The 19,612-nt window shown below is 42.9% G+C and overlaps 1 protein-coding gene across 1 annotated transcript in view; it reads left to right on the top strand.

Annotated features, from left to right (window-relative positions):
• The first annotated feature begins 4,226 nt into the window (after window positions 1-4,226).
• Window positions 4,227-19,612, top strand: part of LOC119888589 (A disintegrin and metalloproteinase with thrombospondin motifs 2-like) — a 112,655-nt gene continuing 97,269 nt past the window's right edge. Inside the window, 2 exon segments of the mRNA XM_038699230.1 lie at window positions 4,227-4,492; window positions 6,030-6,439. Of these exon segments, the coding sequence (XP_038555158.1) occupies window positions 4,405-4,492; window positions 6,030-6,439 (498 nt within the window). The 5' untranslated portion in view covers window positions 4,227-4,404.

Genomic DNA, 19,612 nt, shown 5'->3' with positions numbered 1-19,612 from the left:
CCTGCTCCTTCCAAGTGCACTTTTCAAGGTGCTGGGCTTGGTATCACCATGGCAACAGCAAAGCGACTAGGAGCGGTGGGAGGGAGAAGGTAGTGGGCGGTGGGGAGTAGAGGTAGGGGAGAGGGGCGACAGGGGTGGTAATGGGGATGATGTTGATATGTTGAGGTCGGGGGGAGGTCCTCTGGTCACAGATAGGCATGCTGGGTACATAGACTTCGGAACACTGTGACATTTTCATGTGTCGCAATGATGAGGATGTGGGTGTGGCTTTCATTTAGAGTTGTTTGTGTGTGTGTGTGTGTGTGTGCACATCAGTAATGATGTCTGTGTGTGTTCGTACCCAAAGAGCCCCATGGAGATCTATGCACTGAGAGCCCAGGTGTGATCTCGATGCTTGGTGAAAGATGACCTCTCACCATACAACACACACACACACACACACACATACACACGCAGACACTCTCTCTCTCGCTCTCTCTCCCTGTCTATCTCAGCGGAGTGTCTGTGTCTGTGTTTGTTTAGCAGAGACCTCCAGGTATTATTGGACCGTGTTTACATGTGCATGTGTCCGTGCTGGCCCAGATATGTCCACCTCTCCTTTTTCTTTCTCTCCCCCCTCTGTTTCTTGATCTGACCTTTACTCCCCTGTGGTTAGTTTTGCCTGTCTCTCCATCTTTGTCTAACATCTAGTTCTCTATTTTTTTTCTAGCCTGATGCTCTATTTGGGTCTTCTCAATCTGAATTTTTTGTCACTTTCCATCCTACTCTTGCCTTCCCTCTGTCCTTTCCCCTATTTGTATCCTATCTAGAACCTCTGCAGGTGTGTCTCTCCAGGCTGTGATGCAGATGGAAATACCTACTGGCACTAATGTGTTTATAGCCAGGTTCAACAATAAAAAAACATCCACACAGCTTTAACAGTAGAGGGAGGATGAAACATGATATTTACAGGATTTGTAAAGGCGGACATTTGTCTATTTAAAATATTATTTTTTCTTGCTAGTTACATGTTGCAGGTTTGAAAAGTGGACTCGTCTTAGCCTAGGCAGATGTGGTGGACAGTAAACCCACTCTGATTTATGTTCAGTGTCTATGCAAGAAGTAGTGTGATGTTCATAGATAGATTGCAGTTAAAAGTGAAGTTGTGGAGGTCAGAGTAAAGGATGAGAACGAATTTGCCTTCAACACCAGGTTCATGTCATGTCTCAAACTAGTCGTGAACACCTACCACCTTTGTAATGACCTCAGTCTTTTTCAACCTTTATGAAGCAGTTTTATTTGTCCAACCTCAAATATTTAAGAAAAAATCATTGGCTATGAACCGTTTGCAGATACCTACAAGATCAACACACTGTCTGGTATATTGAAGAAAAACAAAATCACAAACTAAATGCATTTTGGTGATGCTAAAATTGTTGCAAATGCAACAATTACTTTGCAGGAGATTTGGTCGACTGAGTTTACATTCCATAACTGTATAAGTTATGTTAGAAAGAATAAACTGATCTAAGCTGAAAGAAATTAGAAGGTTGCCTTCAGAACAGCTTCACTCCTACTACGTTGCTGGCATACAAGTCCTGAATAGTGCGTAGTAAAATACTGGATGATTCAAGAGACGGAGGTGGAAATTTATTCAGTCTGCTTTCCAGAGCGTCCTGTAAAAGTTCAGTGATGATGTGGCAATTGAGGAATCCCTGGAGTTTCACTTTATTGTGTAGTTTGTGAAACCACTCCTAATTAAGGGGCATGGCCATCACAAAATATTAGAAAATTAGAATCAGTGTTGGCACCACAAGGTGAACCAATAGTGTACACGTCACAATCATATGTTTCTGAAAAGATGATTTTAAGTCGTACTTTGTATTTATTGCTTGCTGCAATATTTACTAAAACCAGAAAAACCAAAACAAGCTCTCACTCAAACGATACTTCTCTACAAAACATGCAAATGTGAAGATGTGACATTTATTGGGTCATTAGTGGTGGAAAACATGGTTGCAGTCACACTAGCAGCTCTGTGAGGCTGTATGCACAGTATTGCTATGAGCTTAATGCTAATGTGAGCATGCCAACATACTCAGAATGAGTACTATCATTGCAAAACCCACAGTTTTTCAGGCAGTACTGGCTCTTCTGAACCTTTCCGAAATTCGGAACTTTTCTGAGAAAACAAAAACACTAAGGAAAAGTGGAAAAACAGGACACCTTGCATAAAACATGTTTTGATTGAAGATTCTAATTTCATAAATGGAATTAGCCCCCCCAAAGATCAACTTTGTGTTCAGCATTTTGTTAAATGTCAAGATGGATTAGAGAGTAGAAGTTAATTTCAGGGCAACGTCAACACCAAAGAGATATCCCAAGGGTATCTCCACTGTCTAAGCTCATATTATCTTTTAAGTCATTATAACCACTGGGACGTTGATTCTATACTATTTGCTATAGTCACTGTTCAGGTTGCAAGCAAGCTACACTACGCTAAGCCAACTAAGAAGAAACATTACCTTATCCCATAATAAGGTTTTCATCACTTGACCTCTGCTCATTTCCTTTGACTACAAGAGCAGATAGGTTGTTGAAAGACAGTCTCCTAAAATTACTTTTCTATTACTTACTCTATGTGCAAAGACACATCAGCTTTAAATAGTGTTACAAATTGACTTCCGCTGAAGCATTTGATCAAATAATTAATTAGTCAATCAACACAAAAATTATTGTTTACAGTTTTGATAATAATTTATTAAGGACACATCAAGTATTAGCTGTTCTAAGTCTCTAAAACATGAGGATTTGCTCCTCTTCTCTCTTATCTCCTATTTGATTGTAAATGGAATATTTTTTTGTGTTTTGGTCAAACCTATTTGAAAATTTTACCTTGGGCTCTCGGAACTTGTGGCAGTGGTTTTTCCACTATTATCATTATTTTTCAATGTTAATCTAAACGATTCATTGATTAATCAAAGGAAATAATCAACATATTGAACTACAATAAAAAATGATTGTTAGCATGGTTGCACCCCTATATTCTGGACAGCTATCACTAAGATTTTTAGGACTTATTTTGACAAATAGGAATTAAAAGGAATTAAAACTTGCCCAGCATCGCATCTCATTTGTATTTTGACAGAGTTTAACCACTGTTCCATCACCACTCATTATAATGTCATAGGACAGCTGTCAGTTTGTCATTGTTTCTCATTTTGTGATTATTTTATGCTGCTCTGCTGCATCTTTTGCAGTTTTTGATGCCAGTTCAAAAGAGGCACTATTTTGCTACTGGAGCTCTTTTATTGCTTTGTGTTGCCTTGAAAATCTGGGTACAAAAGAGAAAATCAACAGAAACCAAAGACTATAAATAAAGTCAGAGCTTTTTTGAAGTTGACACACTGCTAATTGGGACTGGACAGATTCACCTTAATACCTGATTTTGGTATCACTTCAAAGATAGTCATTTGTCAGTTGTTTTATTATTATTTTACTTTGTCCCCATTATTACCCTGTTGTATTATTTTAAAAAGAAAAGAAAAGTAAAGTAAAACCATTTCTGAAATTATAATAGTTTATTGTTCACTTCAGTTGTTGGCCTTATGCTGCTCATCAGTGTTTACAACAATATAAGATTAGTGGTCAAGAGGGGTAAATGATGTGCTAAATGAGGGCAATGCAGGTTAGGGCTAGTAAGACCTCTCTTTTTTTCTGACTGTAAATTAGACCCTTGGGCCCTGCAAAACTGGGTGCGTTTCCGCCATTGAGCCACACGGGGCGATGCTGCTCACCCAACCCAGGACGCTTGTCGGGATATTCAAAGTTTATGCAGGGCTTGCAGCATATCAGGGACCGGCGGGGTGATAGTTCAACGGTAGTATTGACACCAGAAAGAGCGTCCAAGTTGCAAAGATCACTTTTGAGCGCGCCACACACACACAAACACACGAGGTGTGTTAAAGCGGCCAGCTCGTTGATTTCAATCCATTTCTTGTCGATGCGTGCGAGCTGTCAGTCAGTCAGTCAGTCAGCACGGCCAGCGCGCTCTCAGATATATCCTCTCATCTCTCCTGGCGAAGACACACGGGGAGTGTGTGGGCGCCCGGTGTGTGCGTGTGTGTGTGTGTGTGTGGAGTCTGTGAGTTGTCAAAGAGTGGGGAGGGGGGGAGCACGCACAGTGCGAGACAGGAGTTGAGAGAAAGAGAGACAGATTAGAGTTGAGTGAGTGGGAGAGAGAGAGAGAGAGAGAGAGAGAGAGAGAGAGAGGAGGAGAGCTCCGTCTCTCCCGGTGCACTTGGCAGTCTAGTTGCGGGCTGCTGTGCTGTTGCTGTCGTGGCGTGGCTGGTAGCGCCAGGCGGGGAACTTCACCACACTGGAGCCCGGAGTCCCACTCTCTCACCTGCGCAGTTCGGAGCTGCCATGGGTCTCTCGCCTGGATTTACTGTCCTAATTATTCTACCGGCCTTTCTGCTGCACACCAGCGGCCTCTACATCGCCAGTAGCGTTGGTATGTACAGTACAGTTAAGCGTGGTCAGTGTTTATGTTATTCTACGTATCTGCTGATCTCTTATCAGCAGGGCTTCACGGGGCGCTTCATGCGCTCACTGGAAGTCTGGAGCTCAGCGTAACGGCAAAACACTGTCCGGTTTCTCCCGCTTGTGTTTCGTTTTTGGCACGCTTTTGTAGTTTTTGCAAACAACATTGCAGGACGCATATGCAACTTCTGTGTCCTGCTGTGGTGTTTGCAGGGTCTTTCCGGAGGTCCCTCAGCGGTGCAAGTAGTGTTATGATTTGCTTTCTCCCATCCAGGGGATAATGTTATCAGGGGTGTAAAGGGACATCATACGCACCGGTTTACTGTCGGATTTTTGCAGGGAAGTAGCCTAACATTATCTGATTCGGCCGCTGTCGCATCTATCGATCTGTCACAGGACGCTGGAGTCGGATGTCAGCCTATTGATCACACTATTATCAAATCATTCCTCTAACACGGGGGCTGAAGAAATATAAACCATGTGTATTAGGTTTTACCAGTGAGCAAACTTTATAAATTAGACATGACAGATGGATCACTAAATAATAACAACAACAACAACAACAACAACAATAATAATAATAATACCAAGAGCACCACATAGCGATAGCACAACTGTCCCATGATGGCACTGACACCACAAAGTGGCCTTGGCTCAGTGTGTGTGTGTGTGTGTGTGTGTGTGGGCGCGGGGAGCATCTCTCAGGTCGCCGTCTGTGTTGTCACTGTCACAAGAGAAATGTTAGCTGTCAATTCAAAACGTGTATCCTTTGCTCAGAGTGCAGTGATTAACATGTGTAATGATTATTAATGATGATGATAGGATCACTTATAGCAAAATGCATTCCAGTGTGCATCATTTTAATTTAAAGCACTTTTATAATTTAAGTTGGAAGATCAGGGTTTTTTTTGGTCGGTGTCGAGCTTATAGAAATCCTTTTTTCTCATATCAAGCAGCCTGACAGTGAGACAACAGCTCGAGAAAGCCAATGGTGCAATTAGCACCTTGATCTTGTGCTGACTTTCCTATTGACGGTGGAGGGGCGCAGAAATTGTCAGGAGCGCAGCACTGCTGAGGCTGCCATTTCCAAACACGCATGGCTGAGCATGGGGTGGCCTCTGGGTTCATGGGTGGGGCTGTGTGTGTGTGTGTGTGTGTAGTAGGATTCTGCTTTTATTTCATTTTGGTTAACATTGTGTTCCTTACACAGAATAAGGAATAAATAATTCCATGCCATGCTTGACATTTTTCTAATCCCCTATTTTTCCTCCCACGTCTTTTTTTTCGTCCTCCTATTCACCCTCCACCCATGACTCCCCATTTTCTCCATTGTTTATCCCCCATTCTTTTCCTATGACACATTCTCCTCTCATGTTCTTCATTCCTACCCTTTTTCACGTTACTGACTAAATTACAACCTTTCCCTCTCTCACCTGCCCCTGCCTCATCATCTCCTCTTCCTCTCACCCGTCACCACCTCCTCCTTTCTTGAACCATCCTGTTCCCAGGCTCCCTGCAGCATGTCCTGGGGGAGTATGGACTGGTGAGACCGATCAGTGTGGACGCAGAGGGCCGCTTCCTGTCACACGCCGTCTCGGCTGGCCACATGGCAGGAGGGCAGTCCCGTAGGCGCCGGAGGAGGGAGGTAGGAGTAGGCAATGATGAGTGGGAAGAACCAAGAGCAGAGCCTGTGGCCCCTCGGGAAAGGCTTTACTACAACGTCACCATCTTTGGCCGGGAGTTTCACCTGCGCCTGCATCACAATGCCAGGCTGGTGGCCCCCGGAGCCAAGATTGAGTGGCGTGATGACAATGACAGCACTCGGCACGCCGAGCCACTGCACGATGAATGCTTATACGTGGGTGACATCACAGATACACCAGGAGCCACTGTGGCTATCAGCAACTGCGATGGCCTGGTGAGTGGACAATCTTTATTACCTGTGTTGTGCTCTCATCTTTCTGACTGCTGTATTGTTCCCTGAGCACGCTGTCAGGGTGTCTGTGGACAGAATGACGTGAAGGGGCGCAAGAGTGTAGATGATGCATGTCTTGAGTTTGTAGGGGAAGTCTCTTTTTAAAAATCTATGTAAGAGAAAATAGCAAAAGCAAGAGATTTTTGCCACTTGACCATGTCACTGTCCCTGGTGAAACGCTTTGGGTTGACCCCATAGCTTAGAAGCTGTCATGGGGTCAAACTTATGATTTATACTGTTGTTCAGCCGTATGTCCTCTAAACTGGTTGTTCCATCAGGCCTGCCATGAGAAATACCTGAGTCATGTTTTCATCCCTATGTCCTCTGCCCATTTTAGTTCACTCATGTTAAAGGGGGGAGGGATTATTAAAGGAATACACTGATGTTTCACAGACAACCTCAGTATTTATCTCAGCACAATGCCAGCTAAATGCATAAACATTTAGTAGGCTTGCACTGCTCACTACACATAGACACAGAAGTACCAGACAAATAGCTGACCCTACGACAGCATTTGAATTGAAAGCGCCACCATATAATGTTTTGGTTGCACAACAGTTGCTCAAAGAGCCTGAATTGTAGATGCTTTTAATAGAGCTGACGGTGAATAGAGATAAAAAGGAAAAGAGATGGCAAACAGTCGGTGGATGGCTGTCGGCAAGGGAGAGAAGTGAGATTTAGACAGTGTGAAGAATGTGCACAGGAACCGCTGAGATGAGAGGATGCAGAAAGATGGAGAGCAGTGCCCGAGGAAGAGGTGGAAGGGACAAGTGCGAGAGATAAGCCATGGGGCAGAGGAAAAAATGAAAGTAAATAGGAGCAAAAATGGGCAAAAAGGATGTGTACAGGGAATGATGAGATTGGGGGGAGGAGTTCCCCTCATTAGGAAAAGTATTCATAGTCAGCCAGATCAGCCCACCACTGGAGCTGAGTATCAGCGACTGGATCCGTTTAGAGTTGAGGACACAGGGGACTGAGCAAGCCGCTGAGAGAGCAGGCAGGGAGCCAGGACAGCACAGGCCTGACATGCCCACTTAGCCTGACACCAGCCAGCAGCAACTCACTGCTGCTGCTTCTCTGGCCTGTCATTCCAGGGCCTACTGCTAATTTCTAGGAAAGGTTACTGTCAAAGTATATGGTTACAGACAACCAATGAGAATTTAGCATCAGTCACTAGTTTGTTGAGTGGCTGACTGCACCACCAGGTATGTCGGGATTTTTAAGGATATGTTCACATGTTTTCGACTCTGTGTTATGTAAAGTAATACTCACATGCCTGTGTGTACATTGAAATACTTTTTGTTTGCTGTAATCATTCCTCCTGTCGACTTTGGCCGCAAAGAGATCCCTTCCTAATGTGATTGCAGTTTAAGAGATGGGGCTCTTTATCTGCAGAAATGCATTCTTAAAGGCATCCTCTAGAGTTTTTGGTCACTAGTAGAACTATGAAGCAATGTTGCACACGCACATGGATGGACATGCATGCACACGAGTATAATAATGATTTAAATAACCAGCTTTACAAATGTTTACAAACACATTTGACAGGCCCTTAAGAATGCACACAATGCATTTTGCTGAAAAGACCAAATGTAAACCTAACTTTTTTTGTAAAAAAAACAAAACAAAAACAGCTTTAAGTGCAGTAAAGCTAATATGGGACTTGAGCAATCAGAGTGGTTATCTTCCAAAGTTATGGTCTTTTTACTGCAGAATTTTCTCTTTATTTTACTCTCCACCGCAGCTCAGCAACAAAACATTGCCAGAAGAAACAAATTCCATACTAAATGGAATGTAACTTACGGATGAAAATATTCACTTTATTTGTTTAACTGAGACTGCTGAAGTCTCATACCAACTTCAGTTAAACTTAATAATAATACATTTTTGCACAGAATAAGGAATTTGTCCCCATTATTAACATCAGAGTTGCATTAGAAAGGGATCTCTTCAGAGCCAGTATTGACTAGGGATGGGTCGTAATTTTCAAAATTAATGACTAAATTATATAAAAAAAAGAAGAATACTTTAAGGCAAGGTAACGTGTCACTACAAGGCATCAGTGAAACGTGTGTATGGCACGTTCAGTTTGGCTACAGCGCTGTGAGACGCTCAGTTTGCAGCCTAAATAGTGTTAAGGCTGAGTACAGTAAAGACAGCTTACAGTATTAATGCCACCACAACGTGTTTCTACCATCCTTCATCAGCTGAATGGAGTGGACCTTATCTTGAGACTGGTCAAATAGGTCCATAGTATGTCTGCTTAAAATGCCCATCCCTAGTATGGACAGAAAGAATGATCACCACAACCAAAAACTGTTCCAACATAGCCTACATATGGTCTTGTGAGTATGTATTTAAAATGTGAACCCCTTAAAATCATGTTTCTAGAAATAAGTGAAGTAAGAATGTTACTGAGGTCAGTGCTGTAGTAGTTAACCCAACTTGTGATAACAAAAAAACCCTTTTAAATAATCACATTAGTGCTGTCCACTTGTATTTAATTTGTTTCTTCTCGCCCCTGAACAACTCATGTCATTACTAATCAATTCTTACAACCTACTCAGGCATGCCAAGGAATACAGCCAAGCTCTGTCAGGCTACCTAAGCAATGCCCGTGTCTGCCTTTTTAAACTCGGCAGAGCCACGTAGCCCAGCTCTGCCCTGCTGTGCCCACTTCCTCAGTGACCCAGACACCTGGTTAGAGCCTTCTCTGCCCTGTGTTGCTATTCACAGCCAAGAACCTCTTACTGGCTGTGATCCAGGGAGTGTGATGAGGGGAAGGGGGAAGAGAGCCAAGACAGGGGCAGATAGGGTTCAAACCAAAACACATACAACTAATAATAAAGAGGCAGAGGAGGGAAGATGAAGAGGGCAAAGGGTATAGATTTCAAGAAGTAGCAAATGACCAGAATAAATAAGAGAGGATGGGAGAGCACAGGGAAAAATGAAAATCTATGAATGGACAAATGACCTTTGGAGAGAATTGGATTTCTGTGAACAGAAGCTGTGATCAGCTGGTTAGTTCTCTGGATGGTTGAGAGGAGGCAGCACACTATACAGTATGAGAGCTATGAAGTGCGTTGTGTGTTTGTGTGTGTGTTTGTAGTCCTAGATTGGTGCAGTGCAAAATGAAATTAAACTGTAGCTGAGACGGTGATTCTGTGTTTGTGTATGTGTGTGTGTGTGTGTGTGCACACGCAGAGGGCAGAATGGGGGACTGCATGAATCAAACAAAACAAAAACTCAGAAGCTTAAGAGGTTTCCACTTCATGCACAGATGTCGGTGTGTTCAGTGTTTTTGTGTACATTTCCTTGTGGCTTTGAAATTGTCACTGACTAAGAATGACAAGACATGTCACAGCACAGGTGTAAAAAAAAAAATGTAAGTAACGGTGGCTGAATCCCATTTAGTTCCTTAGGTTTCAGGGTCCTGTTTTTGTGCACGCTGCCTATGACACATCAAAATGTCTGCTGTGAAAATAGCTTTTTGGTATACTCATGATAACAGTGCCGGTAACCTGCCGGGATCTTGGTTCCTGAACTTGGGTTCCATGTGAACGTGTCAGGTGAGGCCAGGTGCATTCATGTGTGTGTGTCTTTTTGGGATCTTATGAGGAATGTGAGTTAGCAGAGCTCCTGCTTTTCCTCTTTCTTGTAGAGACAGAGAGTCATAGTGATGGGAGCTCAAGGGTTACAAATTTTTTGAAATTTCATTTTTCCATCAAAAGTAATGCACTGTTTATTTTTCATCATATCAAAACAGTGGAACTTGTCTATTTGACCTTTTTTTCTTCTTGCCTTCTACTGTTTATGAGCCCCTTTTAACCAGATCACAGTAAGAGCATGTTCTCTAAGCACACTAGTAGGCGCCTTCCTCACCCAGTCATCATGGCGTAGGGGTCTTGTCCTTCAAGTAGCCGAAAAAACAGACAGAAACAGATTCTGCTGATTGTGATTAGTATGATATGTGACCATTTCTAAACTTTGAATGCTCAGCATGCACCAATGTGACCCAGCAAAAGTTTAAAAACGAGAAACTGGGAAATGTATGACTAGAAGAAGTTACTAAAAGTCTTAAGTGTTCTCATCCTCCACCAAGATATACTCTCCAAGCCATAAACAGACACAGATATATGTACAGCCATATTGCGAAGCAAATCAGATGACACATAAACATGTACTCTCATTGTAGTGCTGCACATCCAGATAGCTATCTGAAGTGAGAGGTTTCCAGCCTTCCACATGTTGTCACAGCACCTGAGATAATCAGTGAGTTGTGACAAATGGTAGGGCAGCATCAGGTTACCGTGGGAACAGAGGGCCACACAGGTGTATGGAGCCGATAGGTGTGCACGCAGGCCAGATGTGAGATCCAGCTGGGTGAGTGATCTTCATGTCTGAGAGTTTTTAACAGAGGAAGTGTGTTGCCTGTCATCGTGGGGTTTACTCCTAATATTCAGGTAGATACACACCTGGATGAAAAGACACATGTTGCCACAGCTGTGATGTGCACTGCACACCTTGGCACATCCATGCAATAAACATACTGCACACCTTTGCTGAAGTAGGAATCATGGGCTCCGACATACCTGATCATACCTACAGTTTGGTCAGACATTGGCTCAGACTCAGGGCGGTGACAGACAGCAGTGAAAAAGCAAAGTTCCCCTGAGTCGTCTTTACCTCGCTACATGAAAAAAAAACCTGTGCGCACATTTCTCTTTATTTGTCTCCACCCCTTGCTTCTCTCCCTCTTTTCTCTTGCTCTCTCGGTCTCGTGTTTCTTGTCCAGCAGTGGTAACAGCAAGCAGTAGAGCTCTCCTAATGATTGTATTAAAAGAGTCAGGGAAATGACAGAGAAACGGAAATAAAAAGAACGTGGCAGACAGCTTTTTGCTCCCCAACACCCACAGATACAGAGTTCTGGCAAAAAAAAAAGGAAAGAGACACAGAGAGACAGTGTTCCTTTAGTGAGCAGTCTGTCTGTTTTTAGCAGCAGCTCTGCTCCCAAGTGTTTATCAGACCTGTGGTGTTGAGGGTTAAAGGTATTGCCCGCTGTCTTTGCAAGTTTAGAGCCAAAAAGCTAGATGAAGATTTTACCAACTAGAATTTTATGTATGAAATGTGTACACTATGGGCATCCTCATTTGTTGGCAGATAATTAGTACTGATCCTGTGCAGGTGTTGCCCTTTGTATATTCTGATATGCCATATTTATGTAGGCTGTGTGCTTCAGTCTGTTGATGTGTGTTATTAGTGCACAGCAGGAATGCTGAAAGGCAGCAGTGTTATTTTGGTGCTTTCATTGAAAATACTCAAGGCAGGAGAAATGCCAAAGCATTGACAGGTGTTTTATTTATTTCTTTTCTGTGGGCGGGGCTTGGAGATGGCCCATTCTTTGCAAATTCTATTAAAATGATCTTCAGGGTTACAGCACTTACAATACTTAACATGGTGATGATGTTGTGATTGTGATATGATTAAAATGAGGAAGGTTGTAAAGTTACTTAACATAACAAAGCCACTAAACACACACCACAATCGGTGCCAGCAGAGGGCTTAATCATGAGAGAGCGTGTTGACAGAGGGGCAGGCCCATCACAATAATAGCCTCAGATCTACACTAAATGCCAACGACATGGACACTTGTGCCAGCCATGCCCCTGGAATACGCTCAGTTATTACCTCCACATTAAGAGTCAATAGAGAAGCCAGCCCTGGGCTGAGCCGACTCATCCATCCATCCAGCCAGCCCGGCAGTTAAGCTTGGTCAGGCGTGGCAGCTCACTGGGCCCTACAGTGTGTTATTCCACCCTGGGTCACACGATAAGCAGCTCTCAACTGTAATCAGCTCAAATTGAAATGATGACATCAATTATAGCACAGCGCACAGCTGTTATTGACCCCAGCCCTCACTGGCTGTGCAGAGTAAACTGTGTGTGAAAAAAAAAAGTGGAGGGGTGATGGTTGAGGAGTGCCTGCAGGAACCGCATGGCTCGAGGGAGAGCGGGGTGTGGAGAGGCCAGACTGCTAAGGCATGGTATGAATGGAGAGACAGAGAACGAGAGAGAGAGAGAAACGTGTTCTCGATATCTGATTGCAGGTTCCACCCTGCAGTGTAGCTCCACTCAAACACACAATTACTCAATCTAGAGCTATTATCAGACAGAGAGAAAATAGAGGGAGAGAGTCAGACAGAGAGCAGACCCATTTTGAGGAACACTATACAGAGCAAAGGAGTGCTTTTACCAGAGCTGTGATTACTGCCGCTCACTCAGTGCACTTAACCAGCCCCCATGACTTCTTTTCCTCTCGCTCTCTGTCATTCACTCAGTGCTGCCTCAGAGCACATGGTTTGTTTGAGTGGTCAAAATAACAGGGTTCATGCAAATTAATAGAGCAGTGGAACCCCGATGATTAAAGGAAAACACCTCCGAGTGATGTGTGATGTCACAATCACAGCAGGTTATATCCATCACATGATGGAATGTTATAGTAGTGGGGATGGAACACACTGTGTTTGTGATGTCGTAATGGAATGTGGGTTTCTGTGATGTCACTGTTATATTCCAGACTTTATGTTTAAAGGTTCAGTCTGCAGTATTCAGCAGGATCTGTTCATAGTTTTCAGTTGTGTGACATGCGCAGTTATGGGGAGGGCAGAACAACAGACCAGGATGGGTGTTCACACCGGACTCCTGTAAAAATGCAGCAAAAGCTATTATTTGGATCACCTCTCAACTCAAAAAAAAGAAAGGGCGAAAAAACACAAACACACACTTTTACTTTTTTATTTACTCTATTTAATGAACTGTATAAAATGAATTGTTCTTTTGTAATTTATTTGTAGCTTTGGCAATATTGTTGTTTTACATTCATGCCAATAAAGCTACATTGAATAGAATTGAATTGAAAGGTATGGACAGTGTTGAGCACGATCCATATTCAGCACCCGCTGCCATATTTCTGCTGTTAACAAATGCCATGTCCCTACCAGTGCTCGACTACTGTGAAGTTTACGTTTACCATGTGGAGAATCCCTCACCTTACACTGCTGCCGAGGTTTACTTTACCGGACGGAATTCTGTAGCCCAGGCTTGTCTCTTCGTCGATTAGTGCATCCGATAGCACAACAACTATCAGGCATTTTGGCAACACAAAAGTAACAAACTCAAAGTAACAGTGTATCACTTGCTTCCTAGTTGGCAGGCAGCAGAAAATAACATCTTTTTTGCCTTCCAAGGAGCCGTTCCTCTTGGAACGTGATGTCACGTGAAAGCTATGAACTGACAGAAATGTAATAGAATAGCCATAAATAAGACCCTACATAATGTTCCTTTTTGTTTTTATTACCTTAGAATGAGCAATTTCTGTCTACATACACTGCGGGTCCCCTTATATGGAAGTTACCATGTTGCGCCGCTATTTTTTACAGTAGCCCAAATGGACAAAGTGCTCTACAGAGCTTTGTTTTGTCACTATGCTGACTACAAAAACTAGTAGAAGTAGTAGTAGTAGTTGTCTGGTTTATTAGAAGTAAGAAGAGAAGTAAAATTTGGACAAATAGTGGACCACACATATAATTTAGCACAAGAGCCAACAGAATGTGTTGGCCACCATAGCTTCTCCTGTGCCCTTGGAATGGGAGGGTTGAGCTGTGACTGATGGTACATTCATGTGTTGTCAGAATAATCAGATTTTTCTTTCCCTCCTTAAATCTTTATTGCAAAAAGAGGCATAGGTGTACATTGAACATAAAGAAGTATACAGAACAGTGTACAAATATATAAGAAGCCAGAAATAATAAATACTTTGCCGGGGTAGTCTACATTATATAAAGATATTAAAAGAGGACCATATGTTGAAAGTTTTCAATTACTTTTTGTTGGTTGATATAGAAATTGAATTGCGCTGATAATGCTAATCCAACACATCTTTGTTGTAGCGTCCATGTTGATTCCGCCTTCTGACTTAAGAGCACATGAACACACCAAAGTCGGAAGAACAAGTTCACAACTCGGGAAATGTGACCATCCGAGGAGCACGTGAATGCACAGTGAGCTGTTGGTTGCCATTCACAATCCTCACCACTAGATGCCACTAGAGTGGTAAGGCCTGAACGTAGGAAAGGCATACTACATGCCTTTGTATGTTGAGTTTATGTTTGTGTAGATTGCATTGAGTTTAATGTAAACATGTTAAGGCCATCTCCACGCATGATTGCCATGTGCACATTAGAGGACAAAAAAACAAAAAACAAATAAATGGGGAAAAAAGGATTTTCATGGTTAGAAAAAAAGCGTATCTGTCTTGCACATTTCAAAGAATCAGTGAGGAGAGCAAGTGATGTTTCTGTTACCAAAATAAAATAAATTATCTGAAGTCCAGGCTAAGAGGGTAGTAGTGCACAAAATGGATAACATCATTCTGCAGCGTCAATGGAAATAAAATAAGTAATAAAATAGAAAATAGCCCGGGCCTTGGTGGAAATTTTTTTCTTGCCTGCCGGACAACCACCACCAGCTCATCTGTCAGTAAGTCAGTCAATCAGTCAGCTAGCCAGTCCCACAGGCCGTAGGGATGTGCAGGAAGCTGATTGATGCTAGCCACATCAGCAGTTCTCTCGCTTACAGGTCCCAGCAGCCTATGTGCAGGATCTTGGAAACAGGACATCCTCCTTGTGTTCTAGCATCTTAACAACCCTTCTAACTGCCTACCTGAGGCTGACCCGGCCCATGTCTCCCAAGGCCACGCTGTTTTACCTCCAAGACACCACACAGGTGGCTTTGTACTCCTAAAGTTTTCCCCACATAATCCTCACAAACAAAACACAACATGAGAGAGAGAGATACAGAGAGATAGAGAGAGGCTGCCTGGAGAGGGAGCGAGGGAGGGTAGGTGGAGGAAAACGACAGTAACACAAAGGAGGAGGGAGGAAACGGTGGAATCTTAATGTGCCCAAACCTGAACAAGAACAACAGCAGCATCATAACCGTCACCACCTGCTCAGTCAGACGGGATGGAGTGTAGAGAGAGAGAGAGAGAGAGAGAGAGAGAGAGAGAGAGAGAGAGAGAGAGAGAGAGAGGCTCTTCTTGATTAGCATGAAGAATTTCCCTTTTTATTGCCCCTTCCCCTCAGCTAGGGTCACATGCCTGCTTCCAAAAGCTAGTACACTTCTCTGACTGATCATAGATATTTTATGTTTGCCAGTTGCTTTCACTGCACAAGTACATACTCGAACCCCCTGCACTCTAAAAATATGTGTGCATTTTGTCCTAGCCTGATCTAATTAGTTGTATTTGTTCTTCCTCTGGGTTGAATTGTTCAGCTGTCTCATTTGTATTTTCTGTTTGCATGTTCCTTAATGGAACAGAGCCTGTCTGTCTGTCTCTCTGTCTGTCTGTCTGCATACAGTATCTACGGTTGAAAGTAATTTTGCTTGGCGCTTGGTGCAGCAGGCAGCAAAGCAGCAAGGATCGCACCTCATAACAGAAACTCACACCCTCCTCATCTTACTAAGGCTGCCTGTTTTTGTTTTCTGCAATAGAGAAATATAATCACTTTTTCTCTCCCAGTGTATTATGTTTGGGGGTTTTTGCCAGTGCATGAGGACCTCGGGAATTGTTAGTGTACCAGCATAATATATTATATAATAATATATTGTATTCTAATAACTGACTCTGTGGGGGCTGGAGTGAAGCAGTAGAAACAAAGAAACACATCTAGTGCTTTGATCACTGTGACTGATCATCTGCCAGCGTGTACAAGGAAAGCTTTGGATACTGCCTTACAATTATATAATCTGTTTGCCAAGATGTAATGGAGACTTTGAGATGACCTTGTCCATGTATAGCTCTGTGTGAGATTGAGTTACTGTATAGTTGGGCTTCCAATGGATGTATGCTCTAAAACAGGGACAGCACCTTATCAACACTTGCAACAAGGTGAGCTGGGCTGAGCAATGTGGGAAACACTTTACACAATAATGTATATATATATAATTAATATATAATATGTAAAGTGTCTCTCTCTCTCTCCCTATATATATATATATATATATATATATAGGGAGAGAGAGAGAGAGAATTATACAAAATAAACAAAAATCTTCAAGCCCACAATTCTAAATCATTGTAAATCCCACAGTGTGACATATTTACAGCTTATATCTTTGGTCAGTTTGTCAGTTAAAATTCCTCACTTTAGACTATACCAGTGTGGGAATGATAAACTGTAATGGACAAGCTACCACATGCCATCAGAGCAGGGGCGTCCCTCTCCAACTTCAAGAAGCTCTTGAAAACTCATCTCTACCAACAACACTTTCTCTTAGAACACCTCTAACTCCTAACCTCTAACATGCACTTCCTGTGCTGTTCTTCTTCTATCCCCTTACAATTTCTCTGGTATTGATTGTACTTTTTTGTTAACTCTTACTTGTTTCCCTAGGTATTTACCCCATTGATGCCATATGTGTTATTAGCTCCTACAAGTATTTATTGCTGCCCTTACTAACTAAGTATTGTCAGTCGTAGATCTCGTACTGTATTGATGCTTTGTTGACGCTTGTATGTTGTTCCACAAATGTAAGTTCGCTTTGGTTATGTCAACGTAATGTAAATGTAATGTAATATAATGTAATGTAATGTAATGCTTTGGTTTGCTGCAGGGCTTGCTGCATGTTTCTGGGGATAGATCTAACTACTGGTGAACATGTAAGCGCTTGCATGGAATGGTACCGGTAATGCTTCAGGTGATTGACTTATTTTGTGGTATTTGCCATCTTTGTTGACACCTGTCTGCTTCATGTTGGACTTGTTGGAGTGTCATTAGCCTAGCCCTGTTTGAGACTGTTGCAAACTGGGCTTTAAGTAGCCATGGTATCGCCGCACCACTGATGTCGTTACCTTGTTTATCCACACAAACTCTATATAATTTGAGGTTGTGACTGTTGAGCTGTCCCTTTCAGTGCAGACACAAAAAACGTTTCTTCAGAGGGAGTAATCGTCTCTCCTGTGTAACTACCTAACCTCTGATACCAAAATAAAAGCATGTGGTGTGTTAAGGTCACACTAACCTTTTTGCCTTTTTTGTGAGGGGGGCTGTCTGTTCCTAAAAGACCAGCTATGTGAGTGCCTGGAAACAGCTTAGTTTCTGTGCCGGGATTGGGTTATTAGCAATGTAAGTTATCAACAGTATATTGAAGTCTCTAAATTTCTATTGTTGGAGTGTCCTTGAGCAAACGTCCTTGCTAGCTGCAAACTGCTGCTTGTAGCCAGCCCTGACCTCTGGCCTCCCTTGAAAGAGGAAAGAAAAGCCGAGCAGGGATCAATAAAGAAGCATGTCCATAGTAAGCAGTTTCCTACTGCACGGTGTGCGTGTTTGTGCATTAAGGGCTGTGGAGGCCTCCTATGTTAGTGTGTGGTGTCATTTGTATGGCTTAGTGTGGCACAAACTGCATTAAATGCCCAGCTATTAATGGAGTAGTAAAAGATAAATGATAAAATAGTTCTGCTGTCAGACTTGGTCTAATATTGGTTAAGTTTATGTCCATAGCCAGCATTATGCATCCTTGCACACACACACACACACACACACACACACACACACACACACACACACACACACAGCTGCTCTTACGGTGCAATGATTGACAGCTTCACTTGTAACACAAAGGGAAATGATTTTTTTCTCATAAGCTAATCCTTTGCCTCTCTCTTTCACATACACTGACACTCAGATGCAGACACACTGGGGAGAAGGGAGTTATTGTAAGATTGTGCTCTATCTCCACAGTTCATTTCTAATCCTCTTTCTCCCTTTCTGTGCTGTCACCCCACTTCCACCCACTTCTACATACGCTACCACCACCCAGACTGTAGTTTAGTAGCTGGGATCCACCACACCAAGTCCCCACTGTGGCCAAATCAGGGAGACTGGCAACATGGTGAAAGTGGAGAGAGACTGCTATTTGAGGCAAGCTACATGTTGAATGAGAGACAGTTGAAATGAGACACACTGGAGATGGGAGACTAATGGAGCAACAGAACAGAAGGGGATAGTTTTTTCCACCTTGCTTTATGCTCTAGTTCTCCTCTCCTCTCCTCTCCCCTCCCAGCAGCCGGGTGGGTGTGGCTGCAGCTGACTCGGATGCAATGTGACAGGGCCCTCCTCTCTGTCCTTTTTGCTGGTGTGTGACAGCATAAAGCCGTCATCCACCTACGTCTCTTTTCCCTTCAATTTCTCTCACCGGTTGGGGGAAAGAAAATATTTCTGGGACTAGCTATGTGCCCTTCCTCTCAGACTGTCTCCCTGTCTGTTTACAGTGTGTGTGTGTGTGTGTGTGTATGTGTGTGTGTGTGGGGGCCCATATGGAGGTGTGTGTTTGGACTCTCTGTGTCGTCTTTTAGCCACATTTTCAATTCAACTGAGCATGAAACGCAAAAGTAGTTGTGGCAGATGCAAAACATGACAATACAATAAATAAGCAATAACAGCTGTTCAATGATGAACCTCTTAAAGAAAATGTGATCAGTCCAAATAAACAGTAATTATGATGAAACATGAACATGAAGAGAAAACTGTTCCATCTGATCTCAGTGGCTTTTAGTGTGGCACATTTAACTCTTCAAGTATTGCAGTAACACAAAACCTGGAAATTTGAAGTATGTTTACCCAATATTTTTGCTGTGTTTGCAGCGCACATTTATTTTGAGAATGGGTTGACCTCCCAGTTAGTATTTCTGTAGCTGTGTTGGCCTGTTACCACAGCCACTCTGTGGTGACCGAGTCTGGAATTTCACAATGGCAAGGCCATCTTCCACTGTGTATAGCTGGGTTAAGGCCAAATACATTCTCCTTTATTCTATTTCTTCCCAATAGCACTGATGTTTTTTATGTCATTTTGTGTGGTTGTGTTTGGGCTAGAGGAACTGAGGGCTTTCCTGAGGCAGTGAAGTGAGCCCCAGGGCCAGTCAAATGTAATGGGACCATTCAAAGTGTTTACACTTACACTGAAGGTCCAAGTTGTGGTGGGTGTCAGGGATTACTTGTTTTTATGGCCCATGTTTAAAGTAGATTACTGTAGGAGTCACTAAGCCCAGCAGGAACCT

The sequence above is a fragment of the Micropterus salmoides genome, unplaced genomic scaffold, assembly GCF_014851395.1.
Source record: "Micropterus salmoides isolate LMB-PRFRI ecotype aquatic unplaced genomic scaffold, ASM1485139v1 Ms_hic_scaffold_5, whole genome shotgun sequence".
In the NCBI taxonomy this organism is placed as follows: domain Eukaryota; kingdom Metazoa; phylum Chordata; class Actinopteri; order Centrarchiformes; family Centrarchidae; genus Micropterus; species Micropterus salmoides.
Note: the sequence above shows the minus strand (reverse complement) of the source record. Positions and strands in the feature narration are given on the sequence as shown.